Source organism: Oncorhynchus masou, chromosome 12, assembly GCF_036934945.1.
Source record: "Oncorhynchus masou masou isolate Uvic2021 chromosome 12, UVic_Omas_1.1, whole genome shotgun sequence".
NCBI classification, from domain to species: domain Eukaryota; kingdom Metazoa; phylum Chordata; class Actinopteri; order Salmoniformes; family Salmonidae; genus Oncorhynchus; species Oncorhynchus masou.
Genome location: NC_088223.1, coordinates 27,681,236 through 27,700,346, shown reverse-complemented (window position 1 = coordinate 27,700,346; position 19,111 = coordinate 27,681,236). Strand labels below are relative to the sequence as shown.

The window sequence follows — 19,111 nt, the reverse complement described above, 5'->3', positions numbered from 1 at the left end:
GACCTGTTCTGGGACAGAGGGTGCTGATGGAGAAATGATGTGGTTCATCCCATTTCAACCAAGGTGCATGGATTCAGGAACAAAGTGTGTGAAGAAATGAGAGGTTTTCAACAACCTTTTGGGTTCCATTTGTCCCTTGCGTGGTTGAACATAATACCTCCAATATATCCAGAGGATGCTGCAGTAAAGTCAACCAGCTACTCAATATCCTGATAAACAACTACTTAATTATTTTCCTCCTTGGTTAGCTATGTGAAAACACTGGTGTACTTATCTGTGATTGCTGTGCTTTGCTACATGTGACATCTACTTTGCTGCATGTGTTTCGAATGCACATGCAGACCTACACCCAGATATCTACATTTTGCCCTCGTTCCTGAGTAAAGAACCAAGCTGTTACCTGTGTGTGTCATTCTGCATGTGTCCGCCCTCTCTGTGGCCTCTGCCTCACCTCTTGGACAGTAGGACCACTTTTATCCTAATATGCCCTATCTGGGGGCACAGTGAGAGTGTAGGTTACAGAAGAGACTGTTAGAAGAATTGTTACAGTATCAAAACAGCTTTACTGAAAATAAGGTCTGTGGTTCTATGAGATAATCTTCATCAGCTAATGTCACTTTCTGTGAATTTTTAAGCACTTATGTAAAAAATAAAATAAAAAGCACATAAAGTCTTCATAATTAATAAAGGCCGTGTTAACTGACTGATATTAGCACAAAGAACAAAACGTATAAAAAAATCTCAAACCTTATTTTCGCCATTTATCCCAAACTATTCTTTCCCATCTAATTTTCCCATAGGAAAGGCTGAACGAACCAGAGGTAACTCATTTCCGGGTTTTAGGACTACAAGCTGGCATGCTCTATTACGCACATTAAATTGTTTAATTCTTTTTAATAATGAAAATATATATATATATTTATATTGGACTGTGTGAAGAAGCCTTTGCTGCCATGCCAATGCATGTTATAATATAATAATAATATATGCCATTTAGAATAAATATAAACTGCTTGATATATTTATTCTTCTTTTATTCGTTCTTAAAATCCTGAGAGCTCAATATATGTGGGAAAAATCTTGTTATAATCATTTCTGATTTTATGCCTCAGTGCATTCAATATGTTGGAGAAATGTTATCATGTGTTTTGATGCTATACGATATACTACTTGAACCCATCAGCAATATATGTTCACCCACGACTGCATGGTCATGATCGCGCCAACTCAATATTTACGTTTGCAGACGACACTGCAATGGTAGGCTTGATTACCAACAACGAGGAGACAGTCTAAGGGGAGGAGGTGAGGCCCCTCGGAGTGTTGGTGTCAGGAAAATAACCTCTCACTTAATGTCAGCAAAACAAAAGAGATGATCGTGGACTTCAGGAAACATCAAAGGGAGCACCCCCATATCCACATCAACTGGACAGCAGCGGTGAAGGTGGAAAGTTTTAAGTTCCTCCGTGTACATATCAACGACAAACTGAAACGGTCTACGCACACGTGCAGTGTGGTGAAGAAGGCGCAATAGCGCCTTGTCACCCTCAGAAGGCTGAAATAATATGGCTTGTCACCGAAAATCCTCATTTAACTTTTACATGTGCACAATTGAGAGCATCCTATTGGGCTGTATCGCCGCCTGGTAAGGCAACTGCACCGCCCACAACCACAGAGGGTGGTGCGTTCTGTACAACGCATCACTGGGACCAAACTACCTGCCCTCCAGGACACCTACAACTCCTGATATCACAGGAAGGTAAATCAAGGACAATAGCCACCCGAGACACTACCTGTTCACCCCACTTCCATCCAGAAGGCGAGGCCAGTACAGGTGCATCAAAGCTGGGATAGCCACACCCCACTTTGAACTGTAAAAAGTGTGTCAGTGGGTTACATTGGGCTTGTTCATTTTGCATGGTCCGGTGCCCGGGTGAGACAATTCCATTTCCCCTTAAGCGAAATCGCCAGGCCCCCGGGGAACCGGGCCATGCAAAACTAATCTACCCATTGACACCAGCGCGAGGCTAGGGAAGGAGGAGCCGCTGTAATTGATCACATGGTAGCATAGCAGTTTGAGTCGAGAGCTCTCATCGACACAGTCATCCAACGAATCTCTCTGGCAGAGGATAACTTTCTACTCCTTGCTATCGTTTCCTTCAAGAAAATACATATTTTGTATGCTATAGACATTCATTCGCTTAGGCCTATCTTTAGCCTACAGAAAAAAACATCCAGACGGACAGCTTTTTGGAGCGCTCTACGGAAAGACAAAGATACGGAATTCCGAACGTTTGATTCATTCGAAAACGAAAGAATTGGCTACAATTCAGTTTGATTCGGGGCGTTTAAAAAAAAAAAAAAACGAATACATTTGAATTTATGTGATTAGTTTTGACATGGTTGTAGTCAAATATCACGGTGCGAAATCAGTCTGATTGGCAACAGCTGTTGCGCTATAGATGTTGCGGAACTAGTAGGCCTAAATGCGTTTGCGGACTATTTTCTGAACGCTTCAATGAATTGATCATAGTATCAACCAGCGACCGAAAAAGTTGCTGAAAACAAGCTAACACGTCATCAGACTTCAGGTTACTAGACGGGGATTTCATTCAGAGGACATGGAATCTACAAAAGCAGGTAAGATCATTTTATTCATTTTCATTTCATTTTATGCTCAATAGATTTATAAAGATGTATTTGTAGGCCTTTTTTTGTGACCTATATGAATGTTACAACTTCAAGTCTACTTGTCAGTATCCTGATTTTAAAGGGTTGCGTGATATTCTGAATCAAAACATAAGCTAATGGTTTGCAATAACCTGCTCATTAATGTCCGATCTTTCTTACTGTAATCAGCCTTAATGCAAACGGGGTTAAAGTGGGTTAGGAGTGCCAGTGAGTGTATTATTTCAGAATCAATAGGCTGGGACAGTGTTGCAGGTCCCTTTTCTCACATGGACCGGTCGCTAGCCATGTGCGACTCTGTATACGCTTTCTTTGATTGGTTGAGGAGCGCTGTGACGTACGCTCCCCTTGCGTCCTCTGGTTGGCGAAGAAGCGATGTGACGTTAACATTGCATAATTCTGCCTAAGATCCTGCCCTGGGAGCTGGTGTAGATACACGTGAAACTGCATGCAGTTATAGGGTTGCAGCAATGTAAACTGACCCATTTTTCATAGTTTGTTGGTGATGATGAATGACAAGTTTTTCATACAGTGATTGGCCAACATTTGCATATCGTTATTTTGACACGTCAAATAGTGTTAACTTGCAAAGACCCAAACGGCGTACCATAGGTATTTCGAGAATGCCTGTTCCACGTGGGGGTGGGTTCCAATGATGTTCCAAAAACGTCATCAATGAGCCAAGTTAATTATAGTTGATCATTAGGCCAAAACGTTCACAACCTAATCAACTATCCACTATGGGGTGGCAGGGTAGCCTAGTGGTTAGAGCGTTGGACAAGTAACCAGAAGGTTTCAAGTTCAAACCCCGAGCTGACAAGGTGCAAATCTGTCGTTCTGCCCACTGTTCCTAGGCCGACATTGAAAATAAAAATTTGTTCTTAACTGACTTACCTAGTAAAATAAGAAAATGTAAGTGACTCTTATATGTTAATTTCAAGTGGAAATTAGTTATTGATTTAATTAAACAGTTTTAAATGGCATTTTACACTGCTCAAAAAAATAAAGGGAACACTAAAATAACACATCCTAGATCTGAATGAATGAAATATTCTTATTAAATACTTTTTTCTTTACATAGTTGAATGTGCTGACAACAAAATCACACAAATTATCAATGGAAATCAAATTTATCAACCCATGGAGGTCTGGATTTGGAGTCACACACTCAAAATTAAAGTGGCAAACCACACTACAGGCTGATCCAACTTCGATGTATTGTCCTTAAAACAAGTCAAAATGAGGCTCAGTAGTGTGTGTGGCCTCCACGTGCCTGTATGACCTCCCTACAATTCCTGGGCATGCTCCTGATGAGGTGGCGGATGGTCTCCTGAGGGATCCTTAGTCCAGACCAGGACTAAAGCATCCGCCAACTCCTGGACAGTCTGTGGTGCAACGTGGCGTTGGTGGATTGAGCGAGACATGATGTCCCAGATGTGCTCAATTGGATTCAGGTCTGGGGAACGGGCGGGCCAGTCCGTAGCACCAATGCCTTCCTCTTGCAGGAACTGCTGACACACTCTAGCCACATGAGCATTGTCTTGCATTAGGAGGAACCCAGGGCCAACCGCACCAGCATATGGTTTCACAAGGGGTCTGAGCATCTCATCTCGGTACCTAATGGCAGTCAGGCTACCTCTGGCAAGCACATGGAGGGCTGTGTGCCCCCCCCCCCCCCCCCCAAAGGAATGCCACCCCACACCATGACTGACCCACCGCCAAACCAGTCATGCTGGAGGATGTTGCAGGCAGCAGAACGTTCTCCATGGCATCTCCAGACTGTCAAGTCTGTCACATGTGCTCAGTGTGAACCTGCTTTCATCTGTGAAGAGCACAGGGCGCCAGTGGCGAATTTGCCAATCTTGGTGTTCTCTGGCAAATGCCAAACGTCCTGCACAGTGTTGGGCTGTAAGCACAACCCCCACCTGTGAACGTCGGGCCCTCATACCACCCTTATAGAGTCTGTTTCTGACCGTTTGAGCAGACACATGCACATTTGTGGCCTGCTGGAGGTCATTTTGCAGGGCTCTGGCAGTGCTCCTCCTGGTACCCACCTTCCTTAGTTCGATTGCCCACTCTCTTTTTGGGCTATCGGACTCTGGGTTGCCCACTCTCTCTTGGGCCATTGGGTTACCAAGTGCCAGTGGTACTTTTCTGCCTGGTACCCACCTTCCTTAGTCCGAATGCCCACTCTCTCTCTGGACTCTGGCTCCTGGCGCTTCTATGTGCACCTGGTAACCCATTTGTGCTCCTCCTTGTACAAAGGTGGAGGTAGTGGTCCTGCTGCTGGGTTGTTGCCCTCCTACGGCCTCCTCCACGTCTCCTGATGTACTGGCCTGTCTCCTGGTAGCGCCTCCATGCTCTGGACACTACGCTGACAGACACAGCAAACTTTCTTGCCACAGCTCGCATTGATGTGCCATCCTGGATGAGCTGCACTACCTGAGCCACTTGTGTGGGTTGTAGACTCCGTCTCATGCTACCACTAGAGTGAAAGCACCGCCAGCATTCAAAAGTGACCAAAACATCAGCCAGGAAGCATAGGAACTGTGAAGTGGTCTGTGGTCACCACCTGCAGAACCACTCCTTTATTGGGGGTGTCTTGCTAATTGCATATTTCCACCTGTTGTCTATTCCATTTGCACAACAGCATGTGCAATTTATTGTCAATCAGTGTTGCTTCCTAAGTGGACAGTTTGATTTCACAGAAGTGATTGACTTGGAGTTACATTGTGTTGTTTAAGTGTTCCCTTTATATTTTTGAGCAGTGTATGTATTATTTATTTCAATCAATTCAACTGGAATTTTACCTCAAAACAAAGGTATGCTAGACATTTATAGAATAAATCATACATAGTTTGATGTTTCTGTGACACAGTGATTTAGTTATTGATTTTTACATTTTTAAATGGCTTTTGGCGAATGTCCGAATGTGTTACTATAAAACCAACTTTACATTGGTTGTTGAAAATAGGGCAGTTGTGCCTTTTGAGATTGTTTTAGAATTTTGCCTAAACTACTTCTGTAATGCAATTCGATCAACAAGGAACATGCAGAGGACCAACTCATGAACACATCACATTAGGTTATACTTCCATTAGACCACAATATTTGTCAGGCATTAATCGCAATCCGTCCATGTTGGCCCTGCCTCTTGATTGAATGATGATGAGCTTCCATCTTGAGCCGTGTGTGTGTTCAAACAAATCACATTTTATTGGTCACATACACATGGTTAGCAGATGTTATTGGTCACATACACATGGTTAGCAGATGTTATTGCGAGTGTAGCGAAATGGTTGTGCTTCTAGTTCCGATAGTGCAGCAATATCTAACAATTAATCTAACAATTGCCGTATCGCCAGGCTATTCTCCACACACCCTGCTGACAATATGTAACAGGAGCGTTATCTAACCAGAATGGAGGGAGAGAAACCAGGTCAGTCTGATCTGGAAAAGGGGAATAAAAAAACAAGGCTGTCTGACTGGGTGGGTGCTCAGCCTCTCTTCCTGGCTCAGAGCTACTAGCACCAGGGAATTATGGGTAGGCACTAGGCTACGAATATAAAACAGACTCTTTATGCTATGGTTCAATCAGGATCAGATTTGGTTTCTATAGGAGAAACATGTTACATCAGTGTCACTTGATTGCTATATGTGAATCAGGGAAACTGAGTGCTTGTAAAATGGGGGCTGTTAATGATAGTTTGGAGTGAGGTGGTTCTGATAGTTGTATTGAATAGGGGCGGCAGTATTTTATAGATGGAATAATACAATGCTAAGAATAGTTTTGTACTGTACCATTTCCAGATCCTTCGATCTGCAAAAATGTTCAGAAACCACATTTATTCAATTCCTTTCAAACACTCACTCTATTTATAAGATCATGTAAATGCTTTTTTCTTTGTGTAACTTGAACCTCTGCTACCCCAGTAGGCAACCCTGTCCATAGAGATTTAATCCTGTCAAACTATTAGCCTAATCTTCATGTCTCTCTCTCCACTTAGGGGGTGTAATAGCCTACATCAGCTCCTCTAGCCCTGAGTCATGTCATAGTGACTCAAATGACTGCAGCTATAACTCCTCCCACAGCTGTCGCCAGGACAACGTGGTGAACAAGCCCCTAAACATGGCAGGCCTCACCCTCCCGCTGGCCCACACTATCGCAAAGACCGGACGCTCGGCCTCCACTGCAAAATGCGACATTACTAGTGAGTGGTTTCTCTGATGTGTAATAACTTGAATGTCTATTCAATTACTATTTTCTTATATCATTTGTGGATGAATAAAGTCTATTACATTTTTGTAGAGGTAATTCCTCAGTGGGTGCTGATGTTTTTGCAGAAATCAACGGCCTGGTGCTGCTGTGTAAGGTGTGCGGAGACATTGCATCTGGATTCCACTATGGGGTTCATGCCTGTGAGGGCTGCAAGGTGAGAACACACACACACACCTAATCAATGTTGCATCATGTTGTTCCTCAATATCATAGTTACGTGAGAGAGAGGGCATGGTGACATAATGGTATGGTAGCCTAACTGGGTCAAATCATCACAGCAGCCATCCTCAACGAACCCATACAGCTTTAAGTAGTTCTGTCTTATTTTTATCCATAGCCCCTAACTCTTTCCTCTCTTAATGACCTAGTTCTGCTGTCAGAGCACTGGGACAAGCAAAGGTCTCCCTGCCACCCCCTCCTCTAGCGGATCTAGATTCTTTTTCTAACCTCTCTAGAATACAACCAAATTATGATAAATGCAATATTACGTATTGGATCACAAAAATATACAGCTTTTAAAAATGGTCTAATGGTGAAGTGGATATACTCAGTATTCATATCCAAAAGAAAAACCACAATCTTGCTACAATACATTTTAACATTATTTTTACCTTTATTTAACTAGGCATGTCAGTTAAGAACAAAGTCTTATTTTCAATGTTGGCCAAGAACGACAGATTTTTAGCATGTCAGCTCGGGGATTTGATCTTGCAACCTTTTGGTTACTAGTCCGACTCTCTAACCACGAGGCTACCCTGTCACCCCTAGTTTGCAAAAATAGATAAGATCTTGCTGCCATGGAAAGGAAAATAAAACCTGTTTATTTGTAGAAAAATCACCCTTATTAACTCTTTAGTCAAATTCCAGTTTACCTATTTGCTTATGGCCTTACCTACACCTAGAGATTTGTTTTTCAAATTATATGAGGAAAATATATTACATTTTATTTGGAACAGCAAGCCAGACTAAATTAAACTAGCCTATTTATATAATGAATATGATTTTGGAGGGCAGAAATGATTAAAGCATTAGACCTCTCACTAAAGGCTTCAGTCATACAAAAGTTGTACTTAAATCTGAACTGGTTCTGTAGCAGATTAGTATGAATGTCTCACCCATGTTCTAGAATGGTCTTTTTCCCTTTATTCTGATTACAACATCTCATTTTCGGTTATTTGAAAATGAAATAATCTCATATTGCTAATTTTAAAACAAGCCATAGAAAGTTAGTTGAAATTTCTTCCGAAGACATTTTATGACTATCTAGTCATTTGTTAAGCTAGTAAGAGGTAGCATAGCAAGAGCATCAACTTCCAGTAGACAGGCGAGGCGCTAGTACACTCAACTGAAATGATAGTTTGTTTACAGTATACTAAAACTAACTAATAGTATGTAGTATATACTCATTAAGTATGTATTATACAGTATGTTAGTATGGGTATTTTAACACAGCTATAGTCAATTGATCAATAATATAATAATACTCTTAGCAAAAAATGTTTATCTTTAATTTACAATCTGTAGAAGAGAGAGGTTCATAACTTTTGTAAAACATCACAGCACAGTTGAAAAATATATGGCAAATAGAAATCAAAAAGTCATGTTCTTCAGAGAAAGATGGGAGGGTTTGAGTGGAGCTGAAGGACGGGACTAAAAACAAACAATATATAACTATTGTAAAATATACTGTGTCCGTAAAATGTTTATAGTATGTATAAGCTAAAAGTAGAAGCTTAAGTATTGTTTTCCATTAGTTTACTCCTATTAGGGGTGGTAGGGTTTGGGGAAAATAACAAAGGAATATATATATATATATATATATACATACAAAATAAATGATTTATTTACAAAATAATAAATATGGAGGATTGGAAATTATGCAGACAATTACATTGATGGAAGCCACAACTAATCTGCAATATTAAAGCTGATCTACCCACTAAAAAAATACATGTACTCCCCTTCTACCTCTAAAGCTGAGGCGTCATGCACCCTAATACACTCTGTTTTAGGGGGCTCGTTTTTCTTTGGCCAAATTTGATGTCAAATAATTAATTCATATAAATAATATCTTCTAGATTTCAGCATACAAATCGACAAAGTGCAAAAACCCCCCAACACAGATGTAACTCTAGAAAAAGGCCCACTTGTAAAACATTTATGAAAACTCTGACTTAACCAGTGTGTCCGTCTGTCTGTCGGTAGGGCTTCTTCCGTCGGAGCATCCAGCAGAACTTCCAGCAGAACATCCAGTATAAGAAGTGCCTGAAGAACGAGAGCTGCGCCATCATGAGGATCAACAGGAACCGCTGCCAGCAGTGTCGCTTCAAGAAGTGTCTGCTTGTCGGCATGTCCAAGGACTGTATGTTTCTATTACCTTCTATAACTACATCCCCTCTTCAGTTACAATAATACATGGTGTATTACCGTTATTGTTGGTTGTCATGGGTTAGATAAATATATGATTGAGAAAGAAGTAGATGAAGAAAAGAGTTGGTTTGATAATGTCAAACAGGGATTTACAGTATTTGATCATCCGTAGACAAGCATATATTTTGGCAAGGACCCTTTTGAAATGTTCTCTTCTCCTTAGCTGTGCGTTTCGGCCGCATCCCAAAGCGTGAGAAGCAGCGCATGCTGCTAGAGATGCAGAGTGCCGTGAACAACATGATGAACAACAGCCAGCTACACAGCCAGTTCCACTGCAACACACCCTTCCCCCTGGCCAATCAGCTTCAGTCGCCAGCCTGCCCCGTGGAGCCCCGCCCCCAATATGTTGATTCTGGCCTAGGCTCCGTCCCCTCCTCCACCTCTCCCGCCGTTTCCCCCAGGTCCAACCAATCTGAGGAGACCGGCTCTGACCGCAAGCTTGCGGTCACCAAGAATAAAAGCCCCAGCCCCAACTCTGTGTCTCCATCGAGTGCTTCAGACTGCGGGTCAGAGGAGGTGATTGGCTCAGTGACCCGAGCCCACCAGGAGACTTTAATTTACAACCAGGAGCAAGGTAGCCCCTCCACCCAGTCCCAGGCCTACGCCCAGCTGACCTCCCCGGGGGCGGAGCAACATGTCAGTGACACTGGAAAGAGGATAGACGAGAGGAACCGGAACCAACAGGAGGCCGGGAACCAGCAGATTAAGAACCAGAACCACCAAAATGACCTGGCCTCATACACAGTCGCTCAGGCACATTACCAGGCTCAGGAGAGGCCCACCAACACTGGGCCTCAGGGTACTGACAGCCACCATCGCCAGGAGGACCACACCACCAGCCTTAGCGAGAACCACTGCTCCAACAGCAGGGACAGACTGCCCACCTGCTCCCCTAGTAGCCACTGCCCATCCTACGCCCAACATGGCCTGAGAGGAGGCAACAACAGCACTTGCCAGGCCACCTCCAATTCCCATGGAGGATTCAGTGGACTACTGTGGAACAGGGGCAACAGGATGCATCTGGTGAGTCCAAGACAGACAGATGGAGAAGGAGTGTATGATATATTATAATTAATTTAATATACATGTTATGATGTGTCATATAATGATCAACTAGATTTATATAACACTTTATTCTCAAAGCACTTGAGAAAGCAGTGTTGATGCATTTGACATCAAATAAGAGTCTGAGTCGATCCCTGTGGAACACCACAGTTGATCTCTAGAGGGGGCGTGTTCACACCTTTTAGATTGGGTTAACAAAACACATTGTATTTGGGGTACTCGCCTTATCTACCATTTAATAAGTATGCGAATGATATGTCGCGTATGCCTCCTCCTAACCCAAGTCCTTCTTTCCCTTCTCTCTCCGTCCTCAGCTGTGTCCCATGAACACGTCTCCCCATGTGAACCCCCATAATTCAGGCCATGGGATCTGGGAGGAGTTCAGCCACAGTTTCAGCCCAGCTGTCAGGGAGGTAGTGGAATTTGCCAAGCGGATCCCAGGCTTCAGAGACCTTTCCCAACTTGACCAGGTCAGCCTGCTCAAGGCTGGTACCTTTGAGGTAAAGACCACCCTCAGAACACTCACTTGCAATATTTTATTGTATTCTCTTCTCTACCCCTTTGTCTCACGTGTATGTGAATGAAAACAGTAGAAAAACCGAACTGATAAGGCCATCATTGAAATGCAGTTGATCCACTGACTTACTTAGTGTCTGCTGTCACTTCACCCAGACTTACCCAGTGTCTGCAGTCACTTCACCCAGACCTACCCAGCGTCTGCAGTCACTTCACCCAGACCTACCCAGCGTCTGCAGTCACTTCACCCAGACTTACCCAGCGTCTGCAGTCACTTCACCCAGACTTACCCAGCGTCTGCAGTCACTTCACCCAGACTTACCCAGCGTCTGCAGTCACTTCACCCAGACTTACCCAGCGTCTGCAGTCACTTCACCCAGACTTACCCAGCGTCTGCAGTCACTTCACCCAGACTTACCCAGCGTCTGCAGTCACTTCACCCAGACTTACCCAGCGTCTGCAGTCACTTCACCCAGACTTACCCAGCGTCTGCAGTCACTTCACCCAGACTTACCCAGCGTCTGCAGTCACTTCACCCAGACTTACCCAGCGTCTGCAGTCACTTCACCCAGACTTACCCAGCGTCTGCAGTCACTTCACCCAGACTTACCCAGCGTCTGCAGTCACTTCACCCAGACTTACCCAGCGTCTGCAGTCACTTCACCCAGACTTACCCAGCGTCTGCAGTCACTTCACCCAGACTTACCCAGCGTCTGCAGTCACTTCACCCAGACTTACCCAGCGTCTGCAGTCACTTCACCCAGACTTATCCCAGTGTCTGCAGTCACTTCACCCAGACTTACCCAGCGTCTGCAGTCACTTCACCCAGACTTATCCCAGTGTCTGCAGTCACTTCACCCAGACTTATCCCAGTGTCTGCTGTCACTTCACCAGGTGCTAGTGGTTCGCTTTGCGTCCCTGTTTGACGTGAAAGACCGCACAGTGACGTTTCTGGGTGGTAACAAGTACAGCGTGGAGACGTTACAAGCTATGGGCGCCGGCGACTTCCTGACCTCCATGATGGACTTCAGCGACAAGCTGATGGCGCTCGGCCTCAGCGAGGAGGAAATGAGCCTGTTCACCGCTGTCGTCCTCATCTCTGCCGGTAGGCTCACGAACTGTGACATTGTGACCCCACTCACAGGTTTCGCACTTCCTGTCCCTTTTATAGACTTTCTTATAGGTCCCATAAAAACGGACTTAATACTGTGAGTTGTTATGGTGCTGTGTAGGGCTTCCTACCAAGAGAGTAGTGTAACTATCTATGTTTGTTGTGTTGGAAAGCATGCATTGTATTATAGCGAGTGTTTCCTTACTTACATCTTCTATCCATATCAGTTGGTCGAGCTTCATGTCATAGAGACATACAGGATGCATGGTGATCAGAGAAAAGTATAGGAACCAAGTCTAACGCTCTACTGTGATTTTTGTGTTCTAGATCGCTCAGGGATTGAGAACGTAAACTCTGTGGAGGCTCTTCAGGAGACTCTGATCCGGCACCTGAGGGGCCTCATCACTAAGAACCACCCTAGCGAGTCGGCCATATTCACCAAGCTGCTCCTCAGACTGCCCGACCTCCACTCCCTCAATAACATGCACTCTGAGCAGCTGCTGGCCTTCAAGGTCCATCCCTAGACCAGAACTAAGGTCAGAACCGGGGGTGTATTCATTAGGCACCAAATGGAAGAACATTTACTGAAATGGGGAGGTACTACCTGAACTTGTCCAATAAGAAATGCTTGTCGTTGTCGTCGTCCCACCCCCCATTGCAAAACCTTTTGCTAAGGTGTACCCTAATGAATATGAGCATGGACACTAGGCCTGAAGACCACAAAGCCCATTTATCCACCCACCCTGACACAACTCGACCAGCTTTCCCAATGAACTATGAACCCTGACCTCCCAAGAGAACCCTCTTATTCTGCCACTCACTTCACGTGATCTTTTTCCTTCACAAACAAGTTGAACTAGTGGGCAAATGTGTCACGGTTACAGGGGAGGGAGGCTTAAGACTTAAAAGTTATCGTACTGTGAGGCTAAAAGGCCTTTATTGTTGAAGTAATAACCATGAACGCAAACGTTCAGACGCAAGCAGAAGATGGATGTGTAATGTTGTCTTGTTTCTGTGTGTGCAGGACACATTTGCCACTGTACAACTCTTCTTAGAGAATAACCTTTTATTAACATTGTGTAATGTGCATTTTTGCATCGTTTGTGCATTATATGTGACTGACTATTTAGACTTTTTGTTTAGCTTTTCTACAGCAGGCTCCCTAACCCTGTTCCCGAAGAGCTAACCTTCTGTAGGTTTTTATTAATTGAACCTTTATTTAACTAGTCAAGCCAGTTAAGAACAAATTCTTATTTACAATGACGGCCTACACCGGCCAAACCCGGACGACGCTAGGCCAATTGTGCGCCGCCCTATGGGACTCCCAATCTCGGCTGGTTGTGATATAGCCTGGATTCGATTCAGGGTGTCTGTAGTGACACGTCTAGCACTGAGATGCAGTGCCTTAGATCGCTGCGCCACTCCAATCCTGTTCCTGGAGAGATACCCTCCAACCCTGTTCCCGGAGAGATACCCTCCTGTATGTTTTAACTCCAACCCTTATCTAGCACACTTGATTCTAACAATTAGCTGGTTGATAAACTGAATCAGGTTAGATCCAACTGGGGTTGGTGTTAGAACCTACAGGAAGCTAGTTCTCCAAGAACAGGATTAGAGAGCCCCGTTCTACACCTTGGGTGTATGTCTGTGGTTTATTTAGGCAGACTAATCCTAAAGGATGTTGTGCTTACTGCCTAAAGAGAGGGTGATTCTAAATCAAAGGAAACTGACAATGAATGACCACAGAGAAGTGTTAAGTCTCCTATTTAAACTGTGTTGAGACAAGGGGAATGTGGTAAAAGCATAGGTAGACCTATGTAATCAGGGTAAACGCTGCTACTTCACATCTGTCTGTGTGACCTTAGCTAGTCACCTGAGGAAGAGCTTTGAATGTCTTTATTTGTTGTTGAGAGCAATCTCTTATTTCAAGTTTACAGTTTGAGTTGATGGTGCAGCAGTTGTATGTGTGTATATCACAGACAGTTGGTGGCACCTTAATTGGGGAGGATGGCCATGTGTTTGATGCCATTCCATTCGCTCCCGTTCTGGACATTATTGTGAACTGTCCTCCCCTCAGCAACATCCTTTGGTGTATATGTTTTACACGCTATCATTTTCCAGAGGGGGTTATGTTGTAAATCATGAAATGTTCTTGTAGGTAATGATGTTGGGTTATGAACTAACTGAAGTCCATCATTGACAGACGTGTTCCCGTCACTTAATCATTATAGTGTATTGTGATAGACCTCCCATTTGAAGAATAGGGGAGCAAACAGACAGGAAGTCAAATACATGGAGGTTATTCAAACTGCCAAAGGTTAACGTTGCTAACCAGTATAACCTATCAACGCATCTCCACTTGGAGACGTTTGTGTTATTTCCATGTCAAAAGGAGACATTTTATTTTACACTTGTTATACCCATTTCATATTTTTCATTTTGGTGCAAATTGTTAAATCAAAACATGTGGTTTGATTTTACAGGTGAAAACTGTACTTTGATTGCTAATTATGCATTTAATTTGTTTACTGTAAAAATGTTGTTTTGTGCGCACATACTTGATATCGTGTCTTCGAAGCCCATTCAGGCTGGGCACCAATTGGTGTACGACTTAGAAAGAAAAACAAATCAATCATTACACAAAAACACATGGAGGCTATGCAGACTTGTCATGTTGCTGCAGGGTCAGTCGGTGGTTGTGAGAAGGGAGAGAAACATTGTAGGAATGTTTTTGTCATTCAGTTGGATTCTTATACATACCACTGTCTCAAATGTTTCAACAGAGGACCACTAAACTTGAATAGATTGATGCTTTTGTCCTCTACCATACTTTTACAAATCTGTACACACAAACTACAGATAGTCATGAAGTAATGTAAATAGGTGGATTCTACTCAAATACAGTATGACTGTAAATAACAGCAAGAGTCTGCACGGCCTGTAATCAATTGACTTGCAGGAATTCCCCTTATTAGGTTGATTGAGTTCGGACCCCTAATTTCTCTACCAACTCGCCTGCTCTTCATCTTCAGGGCTTCTGTTCTGTCAATCAAGTTTCATCGCTGACCTGCCCTGTGGTCTGTCAGTCTGTTTTTCCTCTCTGAAAGCATTTATATGTATATCTGTATAGTGTTGTCATTCCTTTGCAGTGGATTTTTCTCCAAAGTCCAAGAATGATCAGGAAACTTGACAAGCGTGAGTCCTTCACAGATCCAGTTCCGTTGACTTTCACTTGAAGAGCTTGATTCTTAGAAGTTCTATTCAGGATACACACACTCAACCATAATTGAAAAATAGTTTTGAGTTTGTTCAACTTTCAGCAGGGAGAGAAAGACATTACTGGAAACATGAGATACTGTCGGAAGATTATATACACTTATGTTGGAGTCATTAAAACTAGTCAATTGGAGGTGTACCTGTGGATGTATTTCAAGGCCTACCTTCAAACTCTGTGCCTCTTCGCTTGACATCATGGGTAAATCAAAAATTAGCCAAGAAATAAAAAATTGTAGACATCCACAAGTCTGGTTCAACCTTGGGAGCAATTTTCAAACGCCTGAAGGTACCACGTTCATCTGTACAAACAATAGTACGCAAGTATAAACACCATGGGACCACACAGCTGTCATTACTGCTCAGGAAAGAGATGCGTTCTGTCATCAGCAAATTTAATGATGGTGTTGGAGTCAAATCAAAGTTTATTTGTCATTTGCGCCGAATACAACAGGTGTCAACCTTACGGTGAAATGCTTACTTACAGGCTCTAACCAATAGTGCAAAAAATGTGTTAGGTGAACAATAGGTAAGTAAATAAAACTGTAAGAAGACATGCTATATACAGTAGCGAGGCTACATACAGACACTGGTTAGTCAGGCTGATTGAGGTAGTATGTACATGTAGATATGGTTAAAGTGACTATGTATATTTTACTAGGCAAGTCAGTTAAGAACAAATTCTTATTTTCAATGACGGCCTAGGAACAGTGGGTTAACTGCCTGTTCAGGGGCAGAACAACAGATTTTGTACCTTCTCAGCTTGGGGATTTGAACTTGCAACCTTTCAGTTACTAGTCCAATGCTCTAACCACTAGGCTACACTGCCGCCCCATATATGATGAACAGAGAGTAGCAGTAGTGTAAAAGAGGGGTTGGCGGGTGGCGGGACACAATGCAGATAGCCCTCTTAGCCAATGTGCAGGAGCACTGGTTGGTCGGCCTAATTGAGGTAGTATGTACATGAATGTATAGTTAAAGTGACTATGCATATGATAAACAGAGTAGCAGCAGCTTAAAAAGAGGGGTTGGGGGGGGCACACACAATGCAAATAGTCCGGGAAGCCAGTCGTGCTTGGCCATGCAGTCATGGGTGAACAGGGTGTACAGGGGGGGACTAAGCACGCACCCCTGAGAGAACCCAGTGTTGAGGATCAGCGTGACAGGTGTGTTGATGTCTACCCTTACCACCTTGGGGCGGCCCGTCCAGGATCCCAGTTGCAGAGGGAGGTGTTTCGTCCCAGGGTCCTTAGCTTATTGATGAGCTTTATGGGCACTATGGTGTTGAACACTGAGCTGTACTCAATAAACAGCATTCTCACATAGATGTTCCTTTTGTCCAGGTGGAAAACGGCAGTGTGGAGTGCGATTGAGATTGCGTCATCTGTGAATCTGTTGGGGCGGTATGCAATTTGGAGTTGGTCTGTGCAAGTTCTGAGTACACGTCCTGGTTATCCGTCTGGCCCAGCGGCCTTGTTAATGCTCACATAGGCAACGGAGAGCGTGATCACACAGTCGTCCATAACAGCTGGTGCTCACATGCATGCTTCAGTGTTGCTTGCCTCGAAGGGAGCATAAAAGGCATTTACCTCGTCTGGTAGGCTCGCATTACTGGGCAGCGGCGGGGTTTCCTTTTGTAAATTTTTTAAGCCCTGCCACATCCAACGAGCATCAGAGCCGGTGTAGTAGGATTCAATCTTTGTCCTTTATTTCCGCTTTGCCTGTTTGATGGTTCGTCGGAGGGCGTAGTGTATAAACTGATTAGTAATTTACCTCCGCCTTATCAATAGCTCTTATCCATTTATAAATTACAGTGCATGGAGAATTCTGTTATTTCTATGGGGAAAAGATGCTTTTCCCACTTGCAACAGGCAGGATCGCTAGACCTTATTCACGGTTTTGTCGTGCATAAAGTGGTTGAATTATGAGGGAATTAAAGAAAGGTCATAATATGAAACCTTAGCCACACCTTAATTTCTTAGATCTCCACCCCGAACGTTTAACTCCGGATCGGAATTCGGGGCATAGTGCACAAAAAATAACTTTTATGGAGTGAGTTAGATCAACAAATGTACAAGTTTGGTTATCCAACGCATTTTCTACTCGGCTGGTGGTTTTGTCACCCCAAAAATTGTGATATATAACGAATGTGCCCAATCTGGTATTGGCACATGCGCTTTAGCCAACAACTCTTAGATATAGTGGATGAGATGAATATGGACAAAAGAGCAAGATTATTTTTATTTATTAAATGGCAGCCAAGCATCGATCATAATAACACCATAATAAAACGCTATATATTGGAAAGGAGCATCAAGTTCATCACCTTTCTTTTTCATCATCCTGTGAAATTCATACATTATTTAATCTGTAGCCTAATAAACTGCATGCTTTCACGAGTCGTAGTGGGAGGACCGCGCAACTGACTCCAAGTTTACTTTCATATAAGCATTTCCACCGCCATTTCGCGTATATTACATTTTACTGACACAAAAAGACATTGTCTAGCGTATTTTGTTGACATTTGTAAAGTTTACCTACAAATGAGATGTTTCCATCAGGCCTGCCATGACATGTAGCCTACTTTACTTTCAATGTTGGATGGAAAACTGGTTATAGCTATAAAAAGGAATCAAGACTTTTTATTGCACTTCTCTTGATAGCAATTCTCACACTTACTTTACTAGCAGAGTTAGCTTTTAACAATTCAAGTACAAAATCGAATTATTGAATTGAACGTAATTAATAATTTAATGCAACCCCGCCAGAATGACGCCATCGTCCCTGGGCCTGGTACAACCTTCCACCAGCAGAGAGCAGTGTTGCTCTTAAAACCAACCGACAGAATAGTTTTTTTTTTTACAGACAGCAGATACAAGGAGAATCTTTGATCCTGTAGCTGTCTGTGTCTGTCCTTTTATAGAAAATTAACCACTGAACAAAATGTAGCTTTATTGACTGTTCATGTCAGAGAAAATACCAAGCCATGAGGTCAAATGAATTGTTCGTAGAGCTCCGAGACAGGATTGTGTCAAGGCACAGATATGGGGAAGGGTACCAAAATATTTTTGCAGCATTGAAAGTCCCCAAGAACACAGTGGCCTCCATAATTTTTGGAACCATCAAGACTCTTCCTAGAGCTGGCCGCCCAGCCAAACTGAGCAATCGGGGGAGAAGGGCCTTGGTCAGGGTGGTGACCAAGAACCCGATGTTCACTCTGACAGAGCTCCTCTGTGGAGATGGGAGAACCTTTCAGAAGGACAACCACAAGTCTCTGAATGTCCTTGAGTGGCCCAGCCAGAGCCCGGATGTGAACCAGATCAAACATTTCTGTAGAGACCTGAATAAAGCTGTGCAGTGATGCTCGCCATCCAACCTGACAGAGCTTGAGAGGATCTGCAGAGAAGAATGGGAGAAATTCCGGTGTGAAAACAGGTGTGCCAAGCTTGTAGCGTCATACCCAAGAAGACTCAAGGCTGTGATCGCTGCCAAAGGTGCTTCAACAAGGTATGGAGTAAAGGGTCTGAATACTTACGTAAATTTAACATTTGTTTTTTATTTCTATTAAATTGAACTCTGACCTTTTTGAAATCAAGCTAAAACATCACTACGAAACACCACTACAGCATAATTGAGGATCTCATTCTACGGCTTTTGAAAAAACAACACATCTCAGGGAAAAATTAAACTGATCTGTGTCAACCACACCCTTTCCTTCCTTAGTCCTTCCACTTTCTATAAAACAACAC

The 19,111-nt window shown here is 43.4% G+C and overlaps 1 protein-coding gene across 2 annotated transcripts; it reads left to right on the top strand.

Annotated features, from left to right (window-relative positions):
• Nucleotides 1-2,066: 2,066 nt before the first annotated feature.
• On the top strand, nucleotides 2,067-14,898 carry LOC135549789 (nuclear receptor subfamily 1 group D member 2-like). 2 transcript variants are annotated; one of them, XM_064980084.1, is made up of 8 exons: nucleotides 2,067-2,640; nucleotides 6,696-6,899; nucleotides 7,033-7,121; nucleotides 9,173-9,329; nucleotides 9,561-10,420; nucleotides 10,777-10,962; nucleotides 11,873-12,083; nucleotides 12,417-14,898. In XM_064980084.1, the coding sequence occupies exons 1-8, from the start codon at nucleotides 2,622-2,624 to the stop codon at nucleotides 12,611-12,613; spliced, it is 1,923 nt and encodes a 640-aa protein (XP_064836156.1). In that variant the 5' UTR covers nucleotides 2,067-2,621; the 3' UTR covers nucleotides 12,614-14,898. The 2 variants fall into 2 exon arrangements, with proteins under 2 accessions (XP_064836156.1, XP_064836157.1); XM_064980085.1 differs by lacking the exon at nucleotides 11,873-12,083 and having other exon boundaries at nucleotides 12,417-12,552.
• Nucleotides 14,899-19,111: the final 4,213 nt, after the last annotated feature.